The sequence below is a fragment of the Periplaneta americana genome, chromosome 2 (genome assembly GCF_040183065.1).
Source record: "Periplaneta americana isolate PAMFEO1 chromosome 2, P.americana_PAMFEO1_priV1, whole genome shotgun sequence".
NCBI classification, from domain to species: Eukaryota; Metazoa; Arthropoda; class Insecta; order Blattodea; family Blattidae; genus Periplaneta; species Periplaneta americana.
The window spans coordinates 60,844,337-60,860,703 of NC_091118.1; the positions used below are offsets into that span (position 1 = coordinate 60,844,337).

The 16,367-nt window shown below is 34.3% G+C and overlaps 1 protein-coding gene across 2 annotated transcripts in view; it reads right to left on the reverse strand.

Moving 5' to 3' along the window:
* The window catches only part of LOC138694166 (deoxyribodipyrimidine photo-lyase-like), a 42,438-nt gene that overhangs the window by 23,595 nt on the left and 2,476 nt on the right, over window positions 1-16,367 (reverse strand). For both annotated transcript variants that reach the window (XM_069817749.1, XM_069817750.1), the window contains exons 2-5: window positions 13,629-13,766; window positions 9,258-9,384; window positions 5,488-5,613; window positions 1,652-1,854 (exon numbers count right to left, since the gene is read on the reverse strand). In XM_069817749.1, the coding sequence (XP_069673850.1) occupies window positions 1,652-1,854; window positions 5,488-5,613; window positions 9,258-9,384; window positions 13,629-13,745 (573 nt within the window). In that variant the 5' untranslated portion in view covers window positions 13,746-13,766. The remainder of the gene's footprint in view (window positions 1-1,651; window positions 1,855-5,487; window positions 5,614-9,257; window positions 9,385-13,628; window positions 13,767-16,367) is intronic.

Below are 16,367 nucleotides of genomic sequence, written 5' to 3' on the forward strand. Positions count from 1 at the left end.
TCTGTTGTTGTTGTTATCCAATGCTCAGCTATTTCAGCAATGAAGCCATCAGCCATCTTACAGTTCAATATTTTTCGTGGATATTAGGAGTGTTTGAGAGAGACTTGCAGTTAACTAGATTTCTGTCCATGGCTACATCCCTTCCTCACAGAACACAATTTGGTGATGAAAAATTATGCCAATCCTATGCAGATGGTTTGCCAGACAGTCATGTCCAGTCAGGAGAACAAAGGCTGCTATAGCAGAATTCCTTGGATTATCTGGTATGAAATTGGGGTTGAGTAGAAGTTGTTCTCAAGTACGATCCTTAAGACAATTCCTTCATTACACACATAAAACTTTGCCTATACAGTGAATGTGTATTTGATTTTACAAAAATGAAAGGCTGGTTTGTAATTTGGTGTTGTACAGTAGTTAGGAACAACCTTTCTTAGCAAGTTGGTCTGCTGATTCATTGCCTTCAATTTCACAGTGAGCTGGATTCCATTGCAAAACTATTTTCTTGTTAAGATTTTGGAGTTGTATAATCATGTACCTACAATGATATGTATATGATTTATTAAATCTACATACTTAGACTTCAACAAACAAAATTTGATAACACAATCTCAAGGGAAAAAATGGAACTCTCTGCATCATAATCCACATTTAATTCCCAATTTACCACGAAAATCGTCTGTAGCTGCATTAAGATTGGCAACAGGCCATGACTGTTTGGACAAACACCTGCATAGAATTGGAATATATCAGTCTCCTAACTGCCCATTGTGCAATTCAAACCAAGAAATGGATTCGGAACACCTCAAAATTTGTGCTTCAGGGCTGACCATGATAATATCTTTGAAAAATATTGGAGTGCAAGAGGTCAAATGACTTTATTGTCAAACGCCTGGCATTAGAAAACAACAACAACATTGATATGTTTTAGATGTTTGACTATTGCCTGGATAGCGGCTTTGGATCAATAAAAATAACAGCTCTGGAGAATGTTTTCATTCTTTGAACTGTTGTTAAGAATAGTGTAAATGGCTTCCATTTCCCCACCAAAGTTTGTGATGTCCTTCCCAACTGCTTTGTACGTTAGATATGCTATTTCTCCTTACATGTGAAATTTTACTTCTTGTATCACGTGATCCCATTATGATCCGAAAACGAAACTTTGCAAGGTGTAATATGACAGTATGAAGTAGTTTTGTGATTTGAGCAAAATTTAAAAAATACAGTACAATATCTTTAAAAAAATTTAATTTAAAAATGCTGTTTTATTTAAAAAAAAAATTGTATTGTAACCCGTGTCATGTTACACATCAGATTAAAGCCCATCAAAAGGGATTTAAAATGAGACATTACCCAGGCCTATATCTCATCTGGTTCCAGAACAAATGGTAATTAACAACTTCAGAACACAGCAAGATTTTTATATAAAAAAAAATGACAAAATTTAATATTTAATAACTTTTGAATGAAAAAAAATATATATATATATATGATTTCCAGTCATAACCGTGTGAGGTCACTTGATACATAGGTAAGTTTCATTAAAATCTGAGAGGTGAAGAGATTTTATTTCCAATCTGCGTTGATCTGACGTGGAATGTCTCGAAAAAGAATAATAATAAGAAGAAAAGAAAAGTATAATAAAAAACTGTACCTGACAGAAGGGTACATCTCGAGGTAAAGCAGCCTGAACATCTTTCACCCATTTCATGGGAACTCGGAGTGGTGAAAAATCTGTTACTACAGCTCCCATATTGTAGCGAACAACAAAATCAGGCAAGACATCTGGTGCCTGACCTTGCAGAAGATGAAACTCAATAGCCAACTCTCCGCATTCTTTCGCAACTTCTTCCAAACCTGACAATAAAACATAATATGAATCAGATTAACGTAATGGTGATTGATAAATAATTGACAGAGCTCATTACAGAATAATGTTTTGATTCATTAAAAACAACCTATACATGATTAGTAGGGGGCAGATGTTGATGACCCAAAAATCTACTTAAAATGATCATTAAAATGCCCTTAAACTAATGGAAAAAGACATAAAATTAAAAGAAAATGACATTTAAATATTATTCACTGTACTCACACCACAATTTCTTAAAAATTAGTCACCTTGTTTCAATGACTGCCCTGCAAATCTCAGAGGGAGAAGGCAACTTCCTGGAATTTGGCTAAGATAAAGGAAAGAACATGCAACAAAATTAAGGTTTTAAGGGAAAACCATAGATTTTATTGAGGGTTTATAATGTGTTTCAATCAGGAGTGTCCATGTCAGTGCCTTCATTCTGTCTCCTCCTCCTTCCGTGCTTCACTTTTGTTACCAGATCTTCCAGATGAGGGAGTGTGAATGACAAAACAAATTGTGGGAGCAGCGTGCATTCTTGCAATCTTTGTGTTAAAAATACTCTCTGCTACAGTATAGACATCCCTTCCGAACCATGTTAAGGACGCAAGTCCTGTCCAGGACATGGTGAAAGTTTCTCCCATTCCAAACATAAATTCTAAAGACACCCTCATACCGACAAAAGAACAGTAGCAGTCAAAGTCCTCATTTAAACTAAGCTGCTGTCAAGTATTTTATATTACTTCTGTTGTGTGAAGTGAAACCTTCATGGAATGAGGGATGGAATTTAGAGTCTGTTCCAAACTATAAAACTCAAACTTCACTGTTATTCACTTATTCAATAGGTAATTACCACTGAACTATTTCATTATAAAATGATTTAACAGACCTATAAGTAAAGAAGAAAGTAAAATGCATTTCAAATGATCTAAAAGAACTTCAAAGTATTAAAAATAACCAAAAAATGCCGAAAAAAATATAAAAATGACCTATTAGTTCAAAAACGTCAAAAAATGTAATTTATGAAATTGCTTTTTTACGTTGATATTAACATAGAAAGGATTTCTATATTAATAGGCATCGTCCTAATGTGAAAAATAAGAAGATGACTTTTCATCAACATCCGCCCCCTAATGATTAGTTTTGTATATTTTAATCTATAATAACTGTAATGTGTCCACACTGAAACTGCTTGCACATGTACGAAATATTTTGTTTTACTATCATGGGTTTCTAAGCCCAGATTACTAAATTCCTGTTGGAAAGACATTATTACTCACTTCATGTGACAGAAATATTTCATTAATTGAAATTATGTTTACTTAAACAAGAGCATGTTATTTTAAGACGTTTGCATCTTTTACAAGTCCTCTTCCCAGTATCCTTTTCTTTGAACAGTGGTTCTTGAACAATGACGACAAAAGAATTAGATATTTATATGCAAAATTGTGGCATGAATACGCAAATTGTTTATGACCCTGTTCAATAGGACGTAAAATTTCAGCAGATTCCTGATTCACATTCAGGATTTCGATTTTATCACCATTTGTTGATAATATCAAAAGTTTACATTACTTTACTACTAAATGCTCATCTGTTAATCAACACCACATTGGTATCTTATTAAAAATTCAGTCATTTTCAACAATCATCACAGCAACATCCTTTTCACATAGACTGATGAAATTACTAAAACTGACACAGGTCTACATCTCATGCAACCAGAAATAACTTAAATTAATATTTCTGGCTATCTGAGTAATCTGTCAGAAGAATGATTAGTGATAGAAAAGCTGGTGCATATACGAAGGAGGATTGAAAAGTAATGCACAACAACTTTTTGTGGCAGTGTATTTAATAGGTAAGGAAAACGATATAATGCAGGAAAAAGCCACAGGTTTGACCTATTTTTCAACACAGGAACCCCCATTCAGTACACCTCATTCATAATACTCCATTTTCTGGGCGCACAAGCCTATGCACACAACTGATTTCACTTCTTCATACGAAGCAAAGCATTGGCCTCCTATAGATTGACAAATCGAACTGAAACCCTGACCGAGTTACTACGTGAGCGCTGGCTGTCTTGGAGTAAGTGAGAAAGCACGGGAGGAAGGGAGAGAGCACTATGAACTCAGCGCTGCCACATTTAGTAAGAGGGATAAATAAGATTATTATATTATTATTATTATTATAGAATTAGTATATAATTAGTTTAAAATGCAAATCTGAGGTGCTCTCGACTATCCTTATAACCTATTTCATCTTACAGTGTAGCGCGGAGTTTTTTTAAATGTAGGTACTTAATTTTACTGTGTAGTACTCCTGTATTTTTCTCCTTATAATGCACCCATGCATGTCATCCAATATGATTTTTTGCTCACTTTTCGGTTTTTACCGGGTGTGGATAATTTGGTTTGGTTACTGTCGGCTACTTTCGTTTCTCTTCTAACTTTTTTAATGAATGATTCCGATTTTCCAATTGCTATTGCAGCTTGTTTTGTTGCTCGACACAGTGGCAAATTAAATGAATTCCTGTTCTTCTCAGCATCAAAAAATTCAATTACCCTGGCAACAATACTTCTTCCTTCACTATGTACAATTTATTCTTGCCTGTCTCCATCGATGTGAATTAAATATTTGATAATACTGTAGCTTTGGAACCTTTATATATGCACGCACGGACACAACAAAACTTACAATCAGCTAGACTCTAATCGGCAACGTTGTGATCACAGTTCTATTGTACTTGCAGGTCCACTCACAGTTTGTCAAACCTGCTAACAAAAGTATTAAAAGGTTGACTAGTTGCCTGCAATGCTAGCATAATGGAACCTTCCTAGCCGACAGTCGAGGCAAAAATGAAGAATCTGTTATTGTGGTAATAGTGGAGAGTGGTTCTTCTATTGGTCGCGATGCCCACACACACACACACACACACACCCTCTCATATACTTACGGGGGATTGGTGACTGAATGACGCGAGGTGAAGGAGAGAGAAAAAGAAAGAGAGAGATTCCAAAAGTTGGCATGTTTTACGGGGTTTCACTTGAAGTTGTCACACTATAGGAATTTTTCATTGGTGCGAAGAGGTGAAACTCAGATGGCTACAGTCCAGACAATCAGCACCATACACCTCCCACATTTCCCTGTGGATTTCACTCGGACCTTTTTATTTTACTTAAAAAAAAAAAAAAAAAAAAAAAACGGACTACACCTCGCTGCTCTTCACAAGTAGACAATGCTAGCACATGTTTCATCTTTACTCAGTAGTTACCGCTCGTTTCACCAGGGTGACACCTAATCGAGCCACTACTCCCTGTAGCGCAAGATTCAAATTAACTATCTGCCAACTTTGAATGTCCTAACCAAAATAGTATACAATAAAGAAAATGTTGAACATTACTTTTTGATCCTCCCTAGTAGTTTGGTGTCAGGGCAGATTTTCTGATGGCACTCTCATTTTCCCCTCACACCATTCCGTCAATTATCATTATCACAACCTTATGAGGAACTGTCGTATCTTACTGGCCACCACTGTAATGCAATCTCCAGCATATTGTTGAATCTTTATACATGACAAGTCATGTAAGCTGAAATCAGATTAACAGAAAAAGAAACTATAGAAACAGACTAACCTTTTAATAAGAACTCGTAGTGCCGAATTGTAGCATCAAGAAATCGTGGTACTAAACAGAAGCATACGTGGAGTGGAACTTTATTTTTCAAGGCCAATTTCTGGGCATATAACATTGCCCAATTATCTGAAACAGCATTAAAAACTATAACACCCCAGTTTGTATAAAATAAAGTGTTTAATACAATAAATGAAAATGTTAAAATCCTTAACAACTACTTTTGTTTTTCATTTCACAAACTATTATGTACACGTTTTGTAAAAATTCAGTTTCTTTATTATACTGTAACCTCAATTTATTTTTCGATAGACTTGAAAATTTACTGTAAGAAGTGTACGAACCACAGTATACACTGCTAATTTTTGGAGATTTTAATAGCGATCTTAAACAAGACTGTTCTAACTAGAGGCAGGATTTCCATGTGAATGCATGTTTTTATATAAGCTTGTTACACTTCTCAAACTTTGCAAATATTAGTTTTATGACATATAGCTTCCAAATAACTATACTTTTTCCGTGCACGTTTGGGTCCTTTTGGGACCAAATTCATGCATCCATAATGCATAGTCTGTAGATATGAGATTTAACAGCACACATTTCGAGTTTTATATTGCATATTATGTCTTTTTTCCTGGTTTTAGTGCATGTATTATGTTAACTTGTGGGTCATTCCATGAAAATGCGGCATTTTCACGAAAAATAAAAATCTCACAAATCTCTGCTTTTTATGTCATTTTTCGTTATGATCCGAATTTTCTGAATCTGATAACACTGGTTGTGTAACAACACGTATGTGGGAGAAAAAGCACAAAGTAGTCTGTGGTTTAAGAGCGCGAAATTATCTATTAGAAATCACATATTTGAGTGCACATTTAAGGCAAATAAATCATTACTTCTGTATGTTAAATTCAATTAATAATGAAGTCCTGACCTTTGTTAATAAATTATAATGCATAGAAACCGTAATACAATGATTATTTCGTGTTTGATTACAATTATTACAAAGAAAGGTTGAGAGTTCGTGTGTCACGCTCAAATGGACATTTGTTTATATTTCTTCAAAACCATTTTTTTAACGTTTCATAAATGTAAAAGTGAGACACAACACATAACAATCAACTTCTTATACGGGCAACATTTTGATTTATGTACAAATTCTACAAGAAAAACATGTGACACACGTAACGCAATAACTGTGACACACGAACAAAAATGTTATGTTCGTATGTCACTAAAGTTTATCCTCAAATCCAGTTACAATTTTTGTTGTTATTGGAAGTCTTTATACCTAAACATAATTAGTAGTGGGATTTCAAATAATTATTGTTGATTTAGATAATTGTGTGTGCGTGCACATGCACATGTGCGTTTTTTTTTCAATGTACATATACTGTAGGTTAAACACTCTTGAAAATGTGTGTTCCATAACTGTTGTAAGGGAGAAAGGAATTGGCCACACTACCCCATTATCTCCTGGCCTAGTTGCCTCATAAGTGGTGCCTTCTTGGTATCACCTGTGAGGTTCACACCTATCTTTAGACAGTTGACTAAACAATAACAATTCTTGTAAAAATATAGTGTGTAGGCCTAAAATTAGCTCAAAACATTTCATTTATACCTGAAGTTCGTATAAAATATTTATTTTTTTTTTTAATTCCTTGAATTAAAAACTTACAAAAATTGTTTTAATGTTAATTAATTTCATATAAAAAACAAGCTTATACAGTACATTTTTATGGTAAGTAGGTAGGCACCATACTAAGCCTATGTATAAATAAATTGATGTAATTATTTGCACATTAGATAAATTGTACTAGATTTCTGATATTAATTTAAAATCGTTTTATTTAATAACATTAACTTTTCCTAGGTATCATTCAGCAATTCTTAAAGATAGACATTTTTAAATCTATATTAGTTGTTCTATTGATATAAATATTTATACATTTTCAACATTTTTTTATAGTATTTTCAAGAATTTAAGTTGGGCTATTTACTTGGTTGGGTTTTTTCCGAGGTTTTCTCCTATCATAAGGCGAATGTCAGGTAATCTATGGCGAATCCTCGGCCCCATCTCGCCAAATATCATTTTGCTATCACCAATCCCATTGACACTAAATAATCTAGTCGCTGATACAGTGTCGTTACAAAAGCTTGTGGTGGCGAAGAATTTAAAGTGTCTGTGAAGTCCAAGGAAGGGAAGTAATACAAATGGCTGACATATTCGTATATTCGTCACGACATTACAGAGGAAATATCACTACATATGGTTGTAAACAACCATAGACATTTTAAACTTAAAAGTGTATTTTAGTGTAATCTAGTGTTGTTTTGTACAATAAGATCTGTAGGCATAGTGTATAAGTCAGTGATCGCCAAAAGCTGTGTCGTGACACATGCCCCTGCCTCCACTCAAGCGTAACCATGGCATTATACCTCCACTCTCTGTTTACAGCCTTCACTTCCATAGAAGTAAAGACATTTATCAGCAGCAGACGTATACATGTAATGTTACAAGTGTGTAGGATAATGTGTTTCGATGTCTTTTCGAAAACAGATAATAAGTAAAAAGTTAATTTTAAGGAGCATGGAAGGAAAAGTATTTATTTTTTGCAGATGGCAAAAATATGAGATACGGTACTTAATTTGTGTAAAATTTTAAATGAAGTATAAAAGAACAATGTACGTTGTCATTATTATTATTCTTGTTATGAAGACTACCACGCCCTTACCTGTAACTTGAATATTTCATTAATAAACGAACAATAAAAAGTATCGGCTCCTATGTTTTAATCGGTGTAAAATACTTCCACGTTTTTTCGACATATGTAGTGTAATTTGAATATTTCATTAATAAATAAACAATAAAAAGTATCGGCTTTTATGTCTTAACCGGAGTAAAATACTTCGATTTTTTTTAAGTAGCTATGTAATGTAATTTACAACTTCGTGACCAGCCTGGTACTTTTTCTAATTACAAATATCTGCTGATGTAAAGTACACGTTCTTTTTATGGTAAATAAATAAATTTATTTTATTTTATTAATAATAAAAAAAAATAATGAACAGGAGGGTAAAAAATGAACATGGAAAAAAGTGTGTATAGTTAATAAGTAGAAGAATATTATATTGCTTTTGTTTTTTGGTCACAGTCTCTGCACTGTTATTCACTGTATTACTTGAGGAGATACCCACTCCACTCCTCTCCCTGCGATAGTGGCGTGCGGGTTGGATTTCTATTATGTCACAATTTCGTGGTGTTTGGCAACCACTGGTATAAGTCTTTCACAAGAAGTGGTGTATTATATTGTATCAATATTATAGTGAATTCAGTTGTAAATCACTATTTTAAACTTCTCCAAACTTCTGTGACACAGACACTTGGAGGCACAAACCAACTACTTTACTGTATTTTACTGTTTTAATATACAGGAACTTGGCCAGTCTCAAGGCCTAGTGGTCAGAACTTCTGGCTACAGTTCATGAAGTCCCATGTTCGATTCCAGGTTAGAGCACAGGAATTTTTTCTTAAAGGGAATTTATTCCTGTGTTCGTCCATGGTCTAGAATTTAGGTTAGGTTTAGTTTTAAGACCTCTCCTGAAGCCCCACATAATCATGACATCCTATCATATCATTGGGGTAATGTAACTCTGTCTTTCAGGCATCTCAATCTCAGAAATGGGTTACAAAGCCACTGCCTTGAAAGAAGACCACAAATGTTTGGGGGGTCAGGGAGGGGGATCAAGGAACTTTGATTTACATTTCCTACCTTGCACACGCTGATCCCTCGACATCCAATACACGACACCTTCTGCTCTTTCTGGAACTTCAGATGCTTCTGACAATACCCTGACTCTTTTCTTGTTAAACTTAAATTCCGAGATTGATGGAGCAGTCTGAAAAATGTATACAAAAAATCAAACATACCTATTAACACTTTGTGTTATTGCATGGAAACTTTATAGACAAAAGTAATTGGTACTGGTCAATATGTTTAGTAGGTATCCACTAGTTTTTTTTTTTTCCACTAAAATTCCTAGTCAAGTTGCATAATTATTTCAATTTTAAAATACTGAATTGAAAGGCTTGGAGCAACATAGTGAAAAGTCACACTCAAATCTTGCAGGAAAACAATTCTTAAATCTTAAATCCTTAAGAGTTGTTTTCCTGTAAAATTTGAGTGTGGCTTATCACTATGTTGCCCTAACCCAGTGATGTCAAAGCAAGCGTATTTTTCTGACCTTGACGTCGTGCGCGGGCATCAAGTGCTAGGAATGGAAAGAGGAAGGGTTATGTATATGAATAAGCAGCCTGTTGAATTAAGAAAACAGTGACGGACAAACTTCAAACGGAACGTGAAATTTTATGTTGTTATTTTTATATGGCTTCTTTCTGTTTGATATTATCTATATTGTCTATAAAACAAAAGTATTAACACCAATTAACTTACTTAATATTGCAGTTGTATTTTAAATGTTAATAACATAATAAAGAGTTAAGAAGGAATATTCACATAAATTCCATAGTAGTACAACTATACTGTACTAACTGGATGAAACACATCATTCATAGAGAAAGTGATATCCCAAAGAAAGAGATTGAATATGACATCATAAGTTGGAATTGATATTAATGGTATCTTTAGCCTTATAAAAATAATAAATGAATTAATCAAAACAATATTATAGTACAAATCAAAGTTACCTAGGTGCTTTATATGTTTTAAGTATAACTAATATTCCATAACAAAACTATTATCACATTATGTTTTTAAGGTGATATTGATGAGCAATTTCCTATCATCAGAATATTAAATTATTTTCTCGAAATCTGCTGAAGCTATAAAGCTGACATTTTTACAACATGTAATACACTATCTTCAATAATATATATTTACAGTATATTAGATTTAGGAAAACATTGTTTCAGTACCTGTAAGGCTACTAAATAAATAGGCCTATATCTGAAAATTTCACTTTTCTATAAAAAAAAAAGTTGAGAAAATATTCCTTTCGAATAAAAAAAAAACTTGTGAAAAAATGAGCATTAAAATTAAAACTTACATTCTTATAATGCACTTATACTTCTCAGACAAATCTAAAAATTAACATGGATACAGTTTTAATAAGTTCTCTTCCCTTTAACCACTGAATCAGTGCTGGCCATCCCTGTATAACAACTCAATCAAGCGGCATATACTCCCTCTTTTGTCTGTCTCTTTCCTTTACACTGTAAAGCGCTCAGGCTTTCCTGAGCTCTTCAGCGCACGCTTGTGCCTATGGGCATCAATTGAGATGACTGCCCTAAGCCCTTCAATTATATTTCAGTGAATCTTATTTATTTTGCTCATGTGATGTTAAATTGAAGACCTAATAATCTAAATGTGCTAAGTGCCAATTTTTCATATTTCATTTTATTCAATCTAAGGGAGGAACATCCATATGAGAATATTTTACTAAATTATCTTTGTCACAGCTCAACTGTCAGAGATAGCAAATGCAAAGGAAGCTTTTAATAGGAAAAGGAGCATTTTCTGTGGACTTCTGGAAAAAGAACTAAGGAAGAGACTAGTGAAATGCTTTGTGTGGAGTGTGACATCACAGTCTACTATATACAGTCACGAAGCTTGGGGTGTTTTTTTTGCAAATCTCGTGATAAAGCGCTCCAAGTGGTTAGCAACTAGAAACAATAGACTGTCCATGGTCGACTTTGGACTGTGTCGTATTTCTATCGAGTGCTAGCTCGTTGCGTATTTCACATTGATGCTTGTGAAATGTTCGTTATTGGTTGTAATGAAAATATTAATGGCTAAAATGTAATAATTTGAATAATAATATGGGACGAGGAGGAGACGTTTGTAGTGCTATAAATTGTAGCAACAGTAAGAGAAAGAGGCCTGAGTTATCCTTTTTCCGATTTCCGAAAGATTCAGAAAAGTTCCTAGGTTTCCACAAGAATGCTGTGCAGAAACAAAACTCTTAATTTTGAAGTTCTTTGTGACTGTTAGAATACATTATATCCTTAAATTTCACAATGAAATGTTTCAGTCTAACTGAAAGGACATTAGATACTGGTTAAAGTTCTGTCACTTAGGCTGCTAAATTTCGAGAGAAATAAAGGTTAGGTCTACTTTTTTTTCAGAGGATATATTTTTAATTGTAGCTATTAATTTTGTTATTATTTTTATGTGTTATTTTACTAAAGACGTAGAAAAATTAAGTTTGTTTTAATGAAATTTATTGATCACGTTTTATTTTCAATTCTGGTGGGATTATTATTGCTTAGGCCTACTTTTTTTTCTCAAAGGACATGTTTTTAATTATAGCTGTTAATTTTGTTGTTATTTTTATTTGTTGCTTTACTAGAGACGTAGAAAAAGTCCGTTACAATAAAATTCATTGATCACGTTTTATTTCCAATTCTGATGTGATTATTATTGCTTAACCTCATCCCACTTTGTTAACTACGTAAGCTTACACTACAAGTACTGGTACACGTAAGTTACTCCATTAATTCATATTTCCATTATTATTGTTGTAAAGGGAAATGCAAATTAATATTTATTAGTTTCATAGTTAATTATTGCTATAATCTTGAATGAGTGAAGCTATTATAGTAAATTTCAGTTCGTTTTGCACAAACAAAAATTATATTAACTTATTTCTTGCAGGTATCTTCGAGTTTATGGTGGAATTTAATATACTTCATTAAAATAATAAATTAACTTCATGCATTTAATATTTCAATAATGGAAGGAAGGTGTTAATTTTTCCAAAAGAACACGACAACGAATGTGTTTATCATCTGCTAGGCGAGAGATCTGCAATGATGAGGCGATAGTAGCGATCCTAGTGGTGGGCAACTACCCATGTTTGCATTTTTACTACATATTGAGCTTCGCGACTGTATATAGTAGACTGTGGTGACATTGTATGGGGCAGAAACATGAACATTATGAGGAAGTAAAGACAAGAGAATAGAAGCATATGAAATTTAGATATGGAGAAGAATGGAACGTGTGAAGTGGACAGACAGAATAAGCAATGAAGCTGTGTTGGAAAGAGTGGCTGAAGAAAGAATGATGCTGAAACTGATCAGGAAGAGGAAAAGGAACTGAGAAGAAACTGCCCTCTGAAGGATGCACTGGAAGGAATTGTGAACGGGAGAAGAGTTTGGGGTAGAAGAAGATATCAGAGGATAGATGACATTAAGATATATGAATAATATAGTAACTTAAAAGCCTCTAATGCAGTGTCTGCTGGGAATTTTAAAGATTTTAGAAGCATGATGGTAAAAAATTCGAGGAATTAAGTGAAACATTAAGTGAGCAGTGTGGGATAACGAAAATTGGTGAAAATTATGGTGGAGGAGACGAGATTTCATTGTATATGGAAGACAAGTGGGTGAAGAAAGTGTTAGCTACGAAGAGGGGGAGGAGTGGTCAATGAAAGTGGTAGAGATCAGTGAAGATAACGACCTGTTTTACTAAGGCAGAAAAAAAAGACTAATGAATAATATTTTTCGAGTTAATAAGTGACCAATATTAGTGAACTAGTAAAAGATCAAGCGCGCACGCAAATGCGCACATGCACACTTGAAAAAATTAGTCGAGAGAGTTAAAATTTCTTTTTTGTTTTTGTGAATATTTTCTTTTTTTAAGTTACTTGCAAAATTTTGGAGTTTTCAGATTTTCCTTCAACTTCTTCCGAAATGTTAACGCTTTCTGCTCATTTTTTTTCTAAGTGTTTTAATTTTTGGGCAAAAATCGGGGGTTTTGGAATGTGTTTTTTTTTTTTTTTGTCGAAAAGACAGAACCAGTACTTATAGAGATTTACTAATAATACAATAAGAACTCATAGGAGCAACTAGTTCAAACTGCTTAGCTGCCTGACAGTGATGTGTTTCAATGGACATGTTTTTAAGTGCCAATGTTTGTGAATTTAAACATGCTGAATACACCTTGCCTGCACTGTACTTCTAATGACCTATCTTTCCCTTACCAAGAAACAAGCATTCACTTCCGTACAAAAAATGTATAGGATGTAATGTTACAAAATTTCATTAGAGTTGGAGTCTGGTCTGTCATTAGCATATAGTTATAGCAAGTGGCTACTACACAATTAATCGCAAGTCAACATACTTCCTGTCTGTCACTGCATAGCTTGGTAAGGAAGTCCAAGCCTTCAGAAGATGATGCTGCTCCAAGTATACCATGGGACTCATCTTTCGTCTTCAACTTCTTTGTTTTGGGACCCATTGCTGTTACTCTCCTGCAACACTGAAAGAATTATGTCTATTTTAAAAAAGCTCATTAAAAACTGAATATGCACAGAGCCAGAATCAAAATTCAGGTAGTTCAAGTTTTGTTTCTAGGTCTGTACATGTAAGTACGAACGTGGCACCATAGTAAAAATTCATTAAATCACTAAATAGACCTATATCCTACAAGTGTTGGAATCGGCCTGGGTAGCATAGTCGGTATAGTGCTGGCCTTCTGTGCTCGAGGTCGCAGGTTCGATCCCGACCCAGGTCGATGGCATTTAAGTGTCTTTGAATGTGACAGGCCCATGTCAGTAGATTTACTGGCATGTAAAAGAACTCCTGTGGGACAAAATTCCAGCACACAGGCGACACTGCAGTTGCGAGTGTCGTTAAATAGACCATAATTTAAACATTTTTACAAGTATTGGAATAACAGAGGTAAGTACCTAAAATATTGTGTCATAATGTTGCGAGATAGCATGGTCAACTGTACAGAGAAATTTGTGAAGTAATAATGCAGATTCAAATATTATGGTTGGTGGTGAATATTCTAATGTTCAAATTGACGAATCGAAGTTCGGGAAAAGGAAGTACCACAAAGGGAAATATGTCGAAAGCCAATTAGTGGTTGATGGATGGGACCATATTCTATGAACAATTTTTTTTGATCCAGGAAAACACCCACCTTTCATTCACTTTTCTTTTCTCACCTTTCATTCGCTTATTATTTTTGGTGCAAGAGAAAGTACAACTTTTGGTCCAGGGAAAATACTGTCTCTATTTACTGTTCGAACACATTACTTATTTCAAATTGATACTTTACAACAACATCTACTAAGACATCCATCAGTAAACTAACAAATTAGCATAGAAGTCAAGGGTCAAGCTACTTTTTTTTTTCCTCTAGTGATCAGGGCTTGTTTTTCCTCCATTTGACATGGAATAGTCACAAATTCTAAAATAGTTTGGTTACCTGTATTCTAGAATCTAATTCGAATTATTTTCCCTGGACCAAATTTGTAGTAGAACAATTTAAAAGTATAGGTAAGTGCTACAAAATGGTGGTACTGTTATTATTTGCTAGTGTTTACCAGTAACTCATGCAAGCAATTGCAAAAACGAACGAGCCCAAGAAACTGAAATGATTGTAGGTCTTTTACTTTTTTATTAAGGATATATGAAGAGGTGCACCATTCCGTAATTATTTACTTTAACAATACCGTGGGTTTACCATATTTGGCACAAATTAGTGCCAGTATCTTATTGTGTTGATCGTGTTGCACTATGTTTTATCCTCTGGCAGAGTGTGTTTTTGTAAATATTGCGAGTTAAAGATTAGATCAGATTAGATGAGAGAATAGGTTAGCTAAGTGACATGGGACAAAGTACTGTGACAATGTTACAGTGGGTTAGATGAGGGGATAGATAAGTGAAATGAGGCTGAAGAAAGTAACAAGGTTACAGTGGATTGGATAGCAGGTTAGCTGAGTGACGAGAGACTGAGGACTGTGACAAGATTAGTCACAAATGCATTACTGTCTCTCCACATCTGGCCACAGTTTTTTTGAAAGATGGGACACGACAGTTTAGAAGCCAAGCTTGGAACTATAGCGCTATGTTGCCAATATAGACTACCATGCTGACAACTGATGAGAGCTAGCAACTGACGTTAGATAGAACATTAATTAACAATTGACGCGAAAATAAAAAAACAATATCAAAATCGACAGAGAATGAGAGACGAAATGTATCAATGCTATCATTGTGTGCACAGTAAATGCCACCAAGAGCGCTACTGAGCATTCACCACATGGAAACTGTAACTTTGACAACTCAACTGTTGTTACCATAACAACAGACTTACCACGATATGTGCCATTCAGTTGTTTTTCTGATCGCAGCGCTAGTGTCATGTCCCATCTTTTAAAAAAACAGATATAAATACCCACCATTCATTTATAAATATAAGGTGATGGGATAATGTCGCACTTCACAAATGTTCAATATGACTGCTGCAAAATCAGCTCAGACAGTTACTATAATATAGATCTATGAGCCAATATGTCAATGAAATTATATCCAGAGTTAATTAATTTTGTCACAGTAGCCAACATAATTATTATAGCCTATGTAATTCTACAGAAAAACCAGACCAAAGGAGGCACATTATTTCTTTAACAATTGTGCAGGGTTTATACGAATAATATAGAGTATTAACCACGTGGTTTTACTTTCCAAGACCCAATACTTACCACACAATAACCTAGAATTATTCACTTGTTGTACATAGTATTGAATGGATGTATTGCCACCATATTGTCCACATCAGGCGTCACACAATAATGGATCACCATTTAAATGTAAAATAGGACTGTTAATTATTAATACAATCTCCTTCGACAATAATCTCTATCTCCACTGGCACTAAAAATGCTTTCTTGCTAGTGCAGTCCAGGTCCCCAAACAACTACTGTCCAGAAATTGAAGTGTTTTCTTGCTGATGCAGTCCAGGCCCCCAATTTGCACATGAACATCTCAAGCAAACTTATGTAGGCTACATAAATTACATGTCTCATCAGCATGTGGCATTATGGCAGCAATGCATCCATTTATGACT